The sequence below is a fragment of the Podarcis muralis genome, chromosome Z (genome assembly GCF_964188315.1).
Source record: "Podarcis muralis chromosome Z, rPodMur119.hap1.1, whole genome shotgun sequence".
Taxonomy (NCBI): Eukaryota; Metazoa; Chordata; class Lepidosauria; order Squamata; family Lacertidae; genus Podarcis; species Podarcis muralis.
In genome coordinates, this window is record NC_135673.1 from 8,667,069 (window position 1) to 8,681,225 (window position 14,157).

At 42.8% G+C, this 14,157-nt stretch overlaps 1 protein-coding gene across 2 annotated transcripts in view; it reads left to right on the forward strand.

The window, feature by feature from the left end:
• The window catches only part of WHRN (whirlin), a 109,851-nt gene that overhangs the window by 30,032 nt on the left and 65,662 nt on the right, over positions 1 to 14,157 (forward strand). For both annotated transcript variants that reach the window (XM_028715356.2, XM_028715354.2), the window contains exon 2: positions 5,893 to 6,108. In XM_028715356.2, the coding sequence (XP_028571189.2) occupies positions 5,893 to 6,108 (216 nt within the window). The remainder of the gene's footprint in view (positions 1 to 5,892; positions 6,109 to 14,157) is intronic.

Consider the following 14,157-nt stretch of genomic DNA (forward strand, 5'->3'; position numbering starts at 1 on the left):
CAGGGAAGCTTTTTAAGGTTTAATGTTTTATTATGTTTTTATATATGTTGGAAGCTTCCCTGAGTGGCTGGAGCAACCCAGTCTTTCTCTGATTACAGAAGGAGGGGGGTCAGACTGTGCCTTGGCCAAAGGCCTGGTGGAACAGCTCTGTCTTGCAGGCCCTGCGGAAAGATGTCAAGTCCCGCAGGGCCCTAGTCTCTTGTGATAGAGCGTTCCACCAGATTGGGTCCACCACTGAAAAAGCCCTGGCTCTGGTTGAGGCCAGCCTTATGTCCCTGTCGCCCGGGGTCTTCAATATGTTTTTATTTGAAGACCGTAAGGTCCTCCGTGGGACATACCAGAGAGGCGGTCCTGTAGGTACGAGGGTCCTAGGCCATATAGGGTTTTAAAGGTTAAAACCAAAACCTTAAACCTGATCCTGTACTCCACTGGGAGCCAGTGCAGCTATGGGAAAGTAGGGAGCTGCCTTGTATCAGGCCAGACTATTTCACCCCTCTTGCTCAGTCCAAGTGTAGCCAGGGTGTTGTCCTTCAGGTGTTGTTGGACTTCATTTCTGAACATCTGGGACATATTGGCTGGATTTTGGTGGAAGTTAGATTGCAACAACACCTGGAGGGCTACTCCAATCTACCCTACAGCAGTTCTTCTTGATCTCAGCTGGAGAATCTTTGCCATCACCTGCTAGTCCATTCTCTTGGCTTGAGATGCTATTTATTGGACTGCAACCTTCTGCACACATAGCAGATGCTCCACCATTGAGCTATGGTATCTCCCAAAGCATTGTAGGGGGTGGGACTAGATTACCCCTGGGGTTCTTACACCTCTGCAGTTTTATGATTCTACGAAAGCAGATACTGTACCAGTAAGCTATAGGCTTAATGCAGTTACACTGGCTTTTCTTCCTGCGTATTTTCTCTTGCTAGACTTCCCTCCTCAATGTGTCAGACCCACGGCTATAAAGCTTAACTTTCTTACTCCTGTACTCAGCATTTCACACACACCCCTCTTGGCATCAAAAAGAGAGGCTCCCACAGGGGATTTGGGGCTATGAGAGAGAGGTTGATGGCCAGCATATTTGCTCAGGGTGATATGTACCACACAGCCACAGGAATATTTGTGGCCAAGCAAAAATTGGAGCCATTCCTTTTGACCTTTTCCTCCTGCAGCTATTTTTCACTAAGAATGTGGAGCACACTGTTCAATGGCTAAGAAAATGACCTGCAGATATGTCCTCCCCTTCCTTCCTTTTCTTACCCTTTTCCATCTGATAAGTAAAGTGGGTTTCGTACTTTGCTGTCACTCTAAGCTGCTCTCCAGATGCTGGAGCTAAATAGGGTCCTGTATGCTATCACCCTCCACCCCCAAGTGGAACTACACATGGTCAGAAATAAGAACATAAGATGAGTGCTGCTTGATCAGGGGGAATGGTTATCTAATCCAGAATCTTGTTCTTGAGGGGACCAACTATTTTACCCCCAAATATTGTTTATTTATATGTTACATTTATATCCCACCTCTTTTGCCAAGGAGATCAAGGTGGTGGACATAGTTCTCCTCCTCCCCATTTAATCCTCACAACAACCCTGTGAAATAGGCTAGAATCTGAACCGATAGATACAGAATTGATAAGGATTGGTTAGGGAAGCAGTTTAAAATATGTAAAGGTGGATGCAATTATCTCAAATATTATCTCAAATTGCGTTTTTCAAAAAAAGTAAAAAACAAATACCGTATTTTTTGCTCTATAAGACTCACTTTTTCCCTCCTAAAAAGTAAGGGGAAATGTATGTGCGTCTTATGGAGCGAATGCAGGCTGCACAGCTATCCCAGAAGCCAGAACAGCAAGAGGGATTGCTGGATTCAGATTCCCCCCCCCCCCTTGTTTTCCTCCTCCAAAAACTATGGTCTTATGGTCTGGTGCATCTTATAGAGCGAAAAATACGGTAAATTTCCCAGCTGTTTAACTTGCTACCTTACAAAAACCCTAAGTAAAAGCATTCTGAAAAATAGGCTTCGTTTTTTCACATCTAATTGCCATTCTACTCTATGCAGTATAGGGAGTGGGTTGGGCTGGTTTAGCATGAGAAATTAAAGGGCTATTTAGTAGAGGTAGGCAAATAAAAATAATGAGCTCAGCTTGGAGGCAGTGGTGAAGCGAATAAGAAGTAGTAGCTCAGGCATGGGCAAACTCGGACCTCCAGCTGTTTTGGGACTACAATTCCCATCATCCCTAACCACTGGTCCTATTAGCTAGGAATGATGGGAGTTGTAGTCCCAAAAAATCTGGAGGGCCGAGTTTGTCCATGCCTGGAGTAGCTTGTTTGACTGGTTTGCTTTCCTTCCTTCTCTCTGACTCTCTGACTCTATAGCCCATAGAATCATAGAATCATAGAATTGTAGAGCTGGAAGGGACTCTGGGGATCATCTAGTCCAGCCCCCTGGAATGCAGCAATAGGCAGCTGTCCCATACAGGAATTGAACCTGCAGCCTTGAGAAAGATCAGTATATGCATGCATGCCTCTTTCCCATTAATAGCAAACTCAGCCGCTGAGTGTTGACAGGAATGTAGCCATAACAGGGTCACTTAGTAAAAACAAGAGGAAGGTTTCAGCACACTTGGGGAAACCCTAACAATTGCAGAAGTACTAAAAAATATTTAGGAGTGGGAAAAGAAACCTCAAAACAGCTGCCCACTATCACCTTTATTGTTTATTCTGGTATGGGAAACTTTGTGCAGAAGTATAAGAGAAAATGAAGAAATTGGTAGGATTTGAGTTGGACATCAGATATATAGATTTAGGGCCTTTGCAAATTATGTCGTACTATTTGCTGATAGTCCTTTGGATAATATGAAGATAGTATTAAGGGAGATAAAACAATTTGGAGACCTAGCAGATCTTTACATGAATTCTGGCAAAAAAATCTGATGCATCAAGAGAAAGAGGGTCTACAAAAGCAAAATGGGTATTAGTGTGGAGAAAAAGGTGAAATATTTGGTTAACAAATAAAAATGCATTGCTTTTTCAGAATAACTATGTTAAAGTATGGAACGAGGTGAAACAAGACTTATCAAGATGGGGAAGGATGAAAATTCCATTACAGTGGTACCTCGAGTTACAAACGCCTCAGGTTACAAATGTTTCAGGTTACAAACTCCGCTAACCTGGAAGAGTTACCTCGAGTTGAGAACTTTGCCCCAGGATGAGAACAGAAATCATGTGCTGGCGGTGCAGCAGCAGCAAGAGGCCCCATTAGCAAAAGCACGCCTCTAGTTAAGCACAGTTTCAGGTTAAGAATGGACCTCCGGAACGAATTAAGTTCATAACTAGAGGTACCACTGTACTAGGAATGATATTAGCTGTTAAGATGAATGTAATACTGAATATGCTATTTTTATTTCAAATTATACTGATTATTGGTAATATGAGCTGCTTCAAACAATGGCAAAAAGAGATATTGGATTTTATCTGGCAAGGTGATAACCGAGGATTAAATTTATAATATTAACAGTCCTTAAAGAAAAAGGGAAGTTCTCACTGCCAGATTTAAAACTGTAATATGAGGCAACCTCTTTTATGTGGCTAAAAGAGTGGATATCTTTAAAAAATGCAAGACTGTTCGATTTGGAAGGGTATGTAAGGGATTTGGAAGAAGATACAGATGGCATGCATATCTTTGGTATGAAAAAGTTAAGGGTAAATAAGGAATTTGTGGACCATTGTATTCAGAGAAGTATTTCAGGAGTTTGATCCAGGTACAAAAAAAATATTAGAAAGGAAAACTCTATTATGGCTTTCTCCTATAGAGGCAAGTGCTCAAACAACAACAAAACCACCAATATCCAGGTGGGTTGAGGTATCTATAAAGATATACTTATCTCTGTGGGAGGTAAATGGAAACTCAAAAAAATAGTATGAAATACAGAATTACATGACAAGCTGGTTGCAATACCATCATATTGTTTAAAATTGTTAAAAAAGATGTGCTCACCAGTTTTAATGACAAAGGTCTGACTTTGAAATGAGGTTGTTGGAAAATAATGATAAACTAATATCGAAATTGTAGAAACTGCTGTTAGAATGGGAAACAAAAGATGAGATGGTGAAGTCAGCAGTGATACATTGGGCCAAGGATCTAGGGCACAACAAAGAAATGACTGCATGGGAGAGACTTTGGAAAGTAGATTTGAAACGTACTGCATGTTATACCTTGATAGAAAATTATATGAAAATGATGTATAGGTGGCAACCCTATCCCAGTGTTAAATCTGAACCCAGGTTCGTGGTTTCCCTCACTTCAGACAAACCACAAGCTGTAACCAAAGTCTGTTCTTGGCTTACTGCTTATGTTTTATCTAAGGGAGACAAACAGGGAATTGTGGTTCAGATGTCATGTTAGCTCCCAGTAATGCAGCAGAAGCAGGAGAGGAATGAGTAGCCACAATTTCTTCCCTCTGAAGCAGCTCACTTCCTCACTCACGTCATTAGCGCTATGTGCGAAGGAGGCCTCTGTGCGTTTGCAGGTGCAGTCTGAAGATGGTTATGATGCCCTTGTGTAGGACAGCATTTTTTAAGAATAAGAATATTTGCAAAAGAACGCCATAAAAAAAAAAAATGCTTTCTACCAGGGAGGGCAGGGGTACAGTCTTGCCAATACCCAGCCATCTTGAGTCCCTTTCATTAGAATTCCTAATTATGTCCTTAAATGCATCCTTTGCTGACTGATAAGTCTCATTGATTCAGAAATGATTGCAGTGCATTTAGAATCCTGGTTAAGTGTTCTGTTGAGAATGGAACAATGAAAGTAGTCAGGCAGCAGTCCCAGGAAAGAGGCATCAAAGAGAAGAGTACTTCCTGTAACTAGATAGAGATTTGCATCTCCCCCAACCCAGCCCCCACCCAATGTACATATCATTGTGCGCTTCCCCAAGCAGCGAAAAGTTCTAGGGCAGTGCGACCTGGCTTTAGTTTAGGTTTAGAGACAGCACTGGAACCTCAAACATATGAGCATTTCATAAATAGAGGCTAGCATGATTTGGGTAGAAACAGGCTTCGTGAGTTGGGTGGAGGTAGCCATGGGTCATCCCAAGTGAGTCTGGACCTCCCAGAAAAATTGGGGGCTGTCAAGGAATGGGGCACTGGATGGGAAGAAGGAGCTATGCTGCATATACCTGTTCCCTCAGTTAATTCAGTGCCAGACCTGTGTTGGAAGTTCCCTGGGATAGCCCTGCCTAGGCTGAGGGGGCGGGCCTGGGCCTCATATCAGTTCAGACCCTAATGGAAGGGTCTTGGGGAAATGGTTGTGCGAATAGAAGAATCTCTGTGGAAGCAGGGTCATTTTCCTTGCCCAGTTCTGATAGTCCTGTTGATTTGAATTTACTTACTCGAATATAATGTGTAAATACCATAAGAGGGTAAAATTAAGTCTTTGCCCTCACTTTCTGAGATTCTTTCAATTGCTGGGAACTGACCCCGAGGCTTTCTGAACTTAAAGCAAGGATTCTATTTCGGATCTATGTTTCCTCCTAAGGCTATATGAACGTCCGAAGCTTCTGCAGGCCACTCCTTGATTCATCTACCCCAGTAGGATATACACGAGGGCTTGGGAACCTATGGCCCTCCAGATGTTGTGGGACTACAACTCCCATCATCCCTGATACTGTGCTTGCTGGTGATCATTGGAGTTAGAGTCTAACGTAGTCTGGAGGGGTGCAGGCTCCCCACCCTTACTGCAGGTTTTTCTGTTAATGGAGATTTCTGGGGTTGAACTGCAGACTTTTAGCATTCCTTGCATTGGGCTTGACCCCTGATTGGTATTGGAGTTCTGCTTTCCTTAAATTGCCTCCTGTCTCATTGAGGACCTTGGTGTCCATTTCTTCCTCAATGTTTCCAGGCACTCAAGGGCTCAAAGAAGCTGAACCTCTCTGTCCACTCGGTGGGGCGGATCCCTGGCGGCTATGTTACTAACCACATCTATACCTGGGTGGACCCCCAGGGGCGGAGCGTCTCTCCACCAACTGGCCTGCCCCAACACCAGAGCAGTTCTCTACACAAGGACAGTGAGAAAAGGAGCCACCTCCAACTTCTGCAAGAAGGGGACGAGAAAAAGGTGGGTGATGCAAAGACCATGGAAGGTGGGCAGCGAGCACTGGAACATTCTGTTTAGTATGGTATATGCTGGGGGTAGCCAACATGGTTCCTGAAGGCACTGGTGGGCCCACCAGTGTCTCCTATGGGACCTGTGAATGGTCTCAGTAAATACCCATTCAAAAATACACAGTGCATAAGCGATGCTGCCCCTGCTCAGCTGATTTTTGCACTTGCTCAGCCTCTCCTATGTTGAACACATCAATATTTCCTTGGGTGCCAGGACTAGACACCCTTCCTTCCTTCTTCCCTTTCATTCTGAACAGAGGAGAGGTGCAAAGAGCTTCTCCCTGGGAGCAAGTGTGGAGGTGGTTGGTGGAGGTCCCTTTCCCCCATTGATGGGGGCGGTGGCAAGGGGGCATGCTCGCACTATTTTGTGAGTCTCTCTTGGATACGGAAGCTATTTTATGACTGGCATCCACATTTTAATTTAATTTAGCATCTGGAGTGGCCTTAACATTGCTTTTCTATATTCTGCAGCTAGCTTTAGGACACATCAAGGCAGTACCCCTAATAGGAAAGCAATGAACTGACATCTTCCCTAACCTGGAGCCCTTGACATTTTGGACTACAGATCCTGTCAGTCTTGTCAGTTGGAGCTGATGGGAGTTGTAGTCCAAAACATCAAGAAAGGTGCCAAGTTGGGTAAAATTGAGCTGACCCTTAAGAAGAATGTACTGCTTGTGGTTCTGAGGTGTCCATACATACAGTACTTAAATACAAGCATGAATTTCCTCTTTTCCTAGCCTTTGCAAACTTTGCCGTTCCCCTTATGTACCCAGGATCTCTCTTTTGAGCATGGATGTTACAGTTGCCTTGGCTGCATAAGGAAAAAGTGTTCACCATTAGTACATTGGACTGTTCCATGGTCAGGCATAGATTTTTCCTGTTTCAATCTGTGGAGAATGATCTCCCTTAAAGCAACAGTATCTACCCATCTTTACAACCTCAGCAGCAGTTGTGTCTTTGTACTTTTTGGGCCAAAGTTGTTGCCACCTACCCTATAAAAAGTGGTTTGCACAACCCAGTACAGAATATAACAACACCATAACATTCAATACAGTAACAATTAACTGCACACTATTAAAAATCCATAGGGACGCGGGTGGCGCTGTGGGTAAAACCTCAGCACCTAGGACTTGCCGATCGTCAGGTCGGTGGTTCGAATCCCCGCGGCGGGGTGCGCTCCCGCTGCTCGGTCCCAGCGCCTGCCAACCTAGCAGTTCGAAAGCACCCCCGGGTGCAAGTAGATAAATAGGGACCGCTTACTAGCGGGAAGGTAAACGGCGTTTCCGTGTGCGGCTCTGGCTCGCCAGATGCAGCTTGTCACGCTGGCCACGTGACCCGGAAGTGTCTGCGGACAGCGCTGGCTCCCGGCCTATAGAGTGAGATGAGCGCACAACCCTAGAGTCTGGCAAGACTGGCCCGTACGGGCAGGGGTACCTTTACCTTTTATTAAAAATCCAGTTAACACTTAGTTTAATTAACTAGTTTGACAAAACTGGTGAACTTGATCTAGTGATATCAGCTTTTCTAAACCTGACAGCCATTTACACCTCCAGCACTCTATTGCCACCCCCTTGCCACTTAACACTCCCTTAGGTATTCCCACTGCATTCCCACCCCCACCCAGATATGCAAGTGCCCACTATGGGAACCTTTGATCTAAATGCCAAATCACATCTGCAACTCAGCAGGTAAAATATGTTCAAGAATGTTTCCATGGCATATTTTCCTGCAGTGTGTGGAGCAACAAATTAAAAAAAAAATACCTTTCCACAACAGGCTAGTTCTAGTGCTATCCTTCTATAGGGTTGCCATATTTCAAAAAGTGAATTGGGGGGGGGGCAAGTTTTTGAGCTTTTTTTTTAGTTCTGTGTGTGTTTGTTTGTTGTTTGCAATATCTCCAAAAAAATAATAATACATTTTTTGAGCTATTTTTAAGGAAATTTGCCAAAATCTAGACTTCCAACATGGGTTGTCATACATCCAGCTTTTCCTGGACATTTAAGAGATTTCTGCCCAGACACTGTTTTCAAATGCTGTGTTCTGGGTACGTCCGGGAAATTCCAGACGTATGGCAACCCTATACTCAAGCAACGAAAGAGAAGGGACCACACCAACAGAACAGGTTGATGGGAAAGCTTTGCCAGAAGCAAATCCATTTAGGTGCAATTCATAAATTATTCCTCACATGTTGTAGGTATATTTCTCAGTAGAAATTATTCAGTAGTGAAATAGATGCAAAATTTGGGCCTTCTTTCATAACAGTCACAGGAACATAGGAAACTGTCTTATACCAAATCAGACCAATGATCCCTCTAGCTCCATATTGTCTACACTGACTGGCAGTGCTCTCCAGTTTTCAGACCTAGGGTCATTTGCATGCAAAGCAGGCACTCTCCCACTGAGCTATGGCTCTTTCCCACTGAGGTAGGAACATATGAAGCTACCCTATATGGATTCAGACCATTTGGTCCACCTAGCTCAGTATAGTCTACACTGACCGTCAGTGGCTCTCCAGGGTTTCAGACAGGTGCTTTTTCCCAGGCCTACCTGAAGATGCCAGGGATTGAACCTGGGATCTTCTGCATGCAAGGAAAGTGCTCTACCACTGAGATGCATCGCTTCCCCAACTAGAAACTTAGGAAAGTGCCAAGTGCCACTGATGCATCTAGATCAGTACTGTTGACACCAGGGATGGGGAAACTCTTTCTCCCCATGGGTCAGTTCTGTATGTAACTTCTGGGCCAGTTTTGACACTTAAAGCTCCTGAATGTTTCTTTGAAGCCACATTGATACCTGCCCCACTCCTGACATCAGGTATGTGTGGCTTTTCAAAAATGGCCTTTTGAGCCAAATTGTGTAGCCTACTGGTCTAAATTTGGCCCACACACCAGAGGTTCCCCACTCCTGCTCTATACTAAACCAGCAGTGGCTGGTTATGGTTTCAGACTGGGGTCTCTCCCAGCCCTATCTGGAGATGGCACCTGGCACCTTCTGCATGCAAAGCAGATGCTCTACTCCTGAGCTATGGCGCTTCCCCATACATTAAAGCATGCAAAATAATTTCACTTCTATATATCTTTTAAGATCAATATTCCAAGAAAGATTAATAGAATTCTGCCATCACCCACACATTTATCTCTTAGTATTTCCAAGTTTGGATAGGAAGGCCCTTGTTATTTGGCACCTGATGTACGAATCCTGTTGCAAAGATGGATTGAATTTCAATGGGACTCTGATGAACATTTAATCATCCCCTTTCACATTTGAGACAATCCAAGATTATTTCTCACACATCACGTTAGAGTCATGAGTGAGTTCTTTTCGATTCATTTGCTTTAGATGGCTTGGTAAATACTAAGTAAAGGTTTTACAAATGCCAGTAATATTTCCTTCCACAGAATTCATGTTTTATGCCCCTGCAGAAGCCATCAAGCTTTCTGATCCCTGCCTGGAGAATAGAATTCTTTGACCGAATCACAGACTTAAAAGCAGAGTCTTAGAGTTGAATGACATATTCAGGAAGGTTACGTTTCTGTGGTATAGCCCTCAGAGGACAGGACTGAATACAGAAAGCCGTCAGCTCAGCAGAAAGCATAGGATGGAAATATTCATACGCCATCTTTTCACAGCAAGGATCTGAGTCAACTTGAAATGCCACACCACCCTCATCTGCTTGCTAAAGTGGTATAGTCCAAGGAAGACTGTAATATGTGGTACATCTGTTGGATGTTAGAATGTTGCAGGGATGCCGCCTGCTCCCTTAGCAGCTCAGCTATGCACCATCTATTATCTGGGGGAATTGGTTATTAACAGCACTCAGGACCTGCTTGTTGGCTTCCCATTGCTGCATCTCATTGACCACTGTGAGAACAGGGTGGTGCACTAGATGTGCCTTTCTCCTGACCCTTATGTTCTTAAGCTTTGGAAGAGACTGGTTTCACTCCACTTTTCTTGGAGAAGGGGCAGCTGTAAAACAGGACTGGCCTGTGTTATGCTGAGGCCACCAATTTGGGTGGCTTAAAAGAGGATTGGATAAATTCATGGAGGATGAAGCTAACATCAGTTACTAGCCATGACTAGCTATGCTCTGCCTCCATAGTCAGAGGCAGTAATGTTTCTGAATGAAACCACAGGGTCCAGCTGCAAAGCAGACTGACTTCAGTGTCTCATTTTACCCCACTTAGCAAAGGAAGCAAACAACAGACTGGAGAGTAAGCTTAAAATATAGTTTACTTACTCAGTTGTCTTGTATTGGTCCTTAGCTATAGCAGCAGTAAAAGCTATGCAGGTAAAATACTTATATTTACAATTAAAAAAACACCAGTCTCAGGCTTGGGACTGGGACTGGAGCAACACAGGACATGTCTGCCCCTATGGCTAGTCACTCAATCAGTCAGACAGACAGAGAGAGAAGCAGGAAATTACATATGCGCTTTGCCCAGGAAAGGTGGGGAAATAATATCACACAGAGCCCTCTCTACCAATTACATTTTCTATTTCTGAGTCTCTGCCTATCAGCAATACAGCTCTGAAGTCATTTCCCCATAAACTTACTAACCAGCAAGAATATGCATTGTTGGATTCAGTCCCCCACAAAATTTGCATTTGTTGCTCCATCTACTCTTGCTCACTACTTGCAAGTACTGCTCTCCAGGAAGGTTGCCCAGATCTGAAGCATGGAACCTAACAAAGTATGCAGAACACAAATTAGGTTGGCAAGTTTTTAAAAAAATCAATATTTTATTTCTTCCTTCTTTTAAATCAAGCATTTCATCAGCATCCAGTGCAAGGGAAAGCTACTGCAGAGATGGCAAGAGGTTCTTAGTGAAGACTGCTCGGCAAGATCTTAATACAGAGGTGGTTCGCTTCTGTCAAGTGACAAGCAAAAGATTTTTGTTTTGTGTGTGTGGCTGTGATCAAAAGGCGGGAGTGTGACTCAGCAAGAGAATTAGGATATGTTTGTAGCAAAACAAAAAATGCGGAAGATTTTTGCCAGCTCCCCCCCCCCCCATTGCCCTTCAGGGGACAAGCACAACACCCCAGCTGTCATGTTCATCAGAATGATCCCAAGGAGTTCTAAGAAAATCTTGCTTCTTCTTTGCATGTCCTGTTCCCTCTCCTCGGGAGATGGGATAAACATTCAATTCAGCCCACATTTAAAGGCACCTCTACCTTAATGCACACTTCTGAAGCAATACAGTGGTACCTCAGGTTACATACGCTTCAGGTTACAGACTCCGCTAACCCAGAAATAGTGCTTCAGGTTAAGAACTTTGCTTCAGGATGAGAACAGAAATCGTGCTCTGGCGGCGTGGCGGCAGCAGGAGGCCCCATTAGCTTAAGTGGTGCTTCAGGTTAAGAACAGTTTCAGGTTAAGAACGGACCTCTAGAACGAATTAAGTACTTAACCTGAGGTACCACTATACTGAGAACCAAAATGCAGCCATCCTTTGAAATTCATGCTACTCTGAATTATGCAATGCAGTTCTCCAGTGGAGTAATGTGTACTGTGGTAAAGTGTGCATTAAAATTCATAAGTACAGTGGTATCTTGGGTTTATGAACTTAATTCATTCCGGAAGTCTGTTCTTAAACCATAGCGTTCTTAAACAAAGGCGTGCTTTCCCATAGCAGCGGGGGACTCAATTTACAAATGGAACACACTCAACAGGAAGCGGAACATGTTCTGCTTTCAAGGCAAAGTTCACAAAGTTCACACCTACTTCCGGGTTTGCAGTGTTCTTAATCCAAGTTGTTCAAAAACTAAGCTGTTCTTAAACCAAGGTACCACTGTACATGAAAATAGCACACCAAAATAAATGCATTATATAAAATGAAATGTCTGTGTCTGAAGCAAAAGATGTGTGCAAATGTGTATATTAGGAGAACTCCACTGTAAAATACTGATGAATGTTCATGAGCTTAAAATCATCATCATCATCACCACAAACAATGTTTCATTATTTTTAATGATTTTTAGTACATTTTTGATAATGTCTTCTTATTATCTTGTAACAATTCCTTATCTAGTGCTGAAATTTTGTTTTCAAATCCATTCTTTTTTTTATCTTTTTCAAAAATTGCATTTATTTGATGGTATTGTAGTCAGGTAATTCCAAGCCTTTTAAGTTCTTCATATTTTTTTCCATTTTAATTGATCATTTTGTTCTTCTAATAAATCTTTATACACTGGCCAATTATTATCCATATTTTTCTTGTGGATGGAAATTACCTCCACTGGTGAAAGCCACCATGGAGCTTTGGGCTCTAAAAGTGTTTTGTATCTTTCCCAAACCTTTTATAGGGCCTTCCTTACTATATGATTAAGGAACCCTCTGTGGTTTTTCACTTTATTATGTTCCAAATAGCTGTGCCATCCAAAGATGTTATCCCACCCCTCTATGTCAAATATTTTAGTGTTTGTTAATGTTTTCCATTCTTTGAGCCAAATGAAGCTTGTTGCTTCATAATATAGTTAAAGATCTGGGACCACAAAACCACCTCTGTCTCTAATTTCTGTTAATAATTTAAATTTTATTCTTGGTTTTTTACCTCTCCAGATGAATTTAGCCAGGTCTTTGTGCCTCAGTTTTCCTTAAATTGTCCCTTACTTGCCTCTGACTTTCATTAATCACAACTATTCTGCTCCATTCCTTTCTTCTCTCCATCCTCTTCCTCTTCCCTTCCACATGTGTTGGAGGTTACAGGAGTCCAGAATGCAAGCTAAGAGGCGAGAGGAGGCCAACAAAATGCAAAACAGCTCAGCAGGGTTGAAGACAGAGATGTAGATTGATTTAAATAGGTTGATGTACCACCCTGGACCGGGGCCTCGGGAAAGATTGCACAAATCATATAAGCAATTGTCTATTTAAAAATGTTTCTAACTGGCTGGCCTTAATATGAGGCAGAGTGAGGCAGTCACCTCCGGCAAGTCATTTGGGGCATCATGAAAGGGCAGCCAACTGTTTAATTTATTATAATTGTATTTCTTTACAGCCAAGGGAGAGGTGCCTGTGGGATATTCTGCCGCTCATACCAAAGTATGTGCCTGGACAAAACACTGCAGTGTGCAGTGCTCCTGTTCAGCATTCAAACCAGGCAGCACATGCCCTTTCCCAGAATACTCCATTGATTTTGCCCTCTCCAGTTTTCTGCCCTTGTGCCCCACTCAAACAAGTCAGCAGTCCATGACTACTAAACATTCTATATGGTCTGGTTTGGGGGGGGGGGGGGCTTTCCCGCTACAGTCTTTGTATTTCTGCAGATCTTGGGATTTCCCCACTTCTGCTAATAATGCTCATTCTCTTGTGCATGGATGGAGCTAATTTGGATTCCTAACGATCCCCACTTGGAGAACGAGTTTTGCTAGCTTTAGTATTAGTATTATTAGTATTAGTATTAATAATTCTATACTGCTTCATATCTTTAAGGGGGGGGGGGAAGCAATTTACAACCTACATTAAAGCATCAAATAAAACATCCAGAATAAAGCATTACTGAAGAAAGTCAAATATAAAGTATGCATTCCAGGCAACATAACAAAAAACTAAAATATTAACTTGAAGATTTCAAAATGAAACATTACAAAGAACTACAATTTGCACATTAAATGCAGAAAAGTTAACAAATATACATATATATGTATATATATTAAAAATTTCAAAAGAAAGCAATACTAAAGGAAGTCAAATATAAAATGCACATTTAAAACAGCACAATTAAGAAGAAACTAAAATATTATCATGAGTACAGAACATAGCTGCTGCTTCTGTTGCCAGTCCTGCTGGTGATGGTTCAAGCTGGGCAGTAGCTGTGGAAGCTCAGGTTGGATGGCCTGGGTCTGCAGTAAGAGACAGACAATATGGTACATACAGATTAGAATGGTCTGGGATTCTGAGTGACCACATTCTCCCATATGAACAAGTCCATGAATTAGAATCATTAGATGACCTCTTGCTGTGGGTGCCCTCACCTGTCAGACCTTAGGTAGCTGGCTGCCAAGA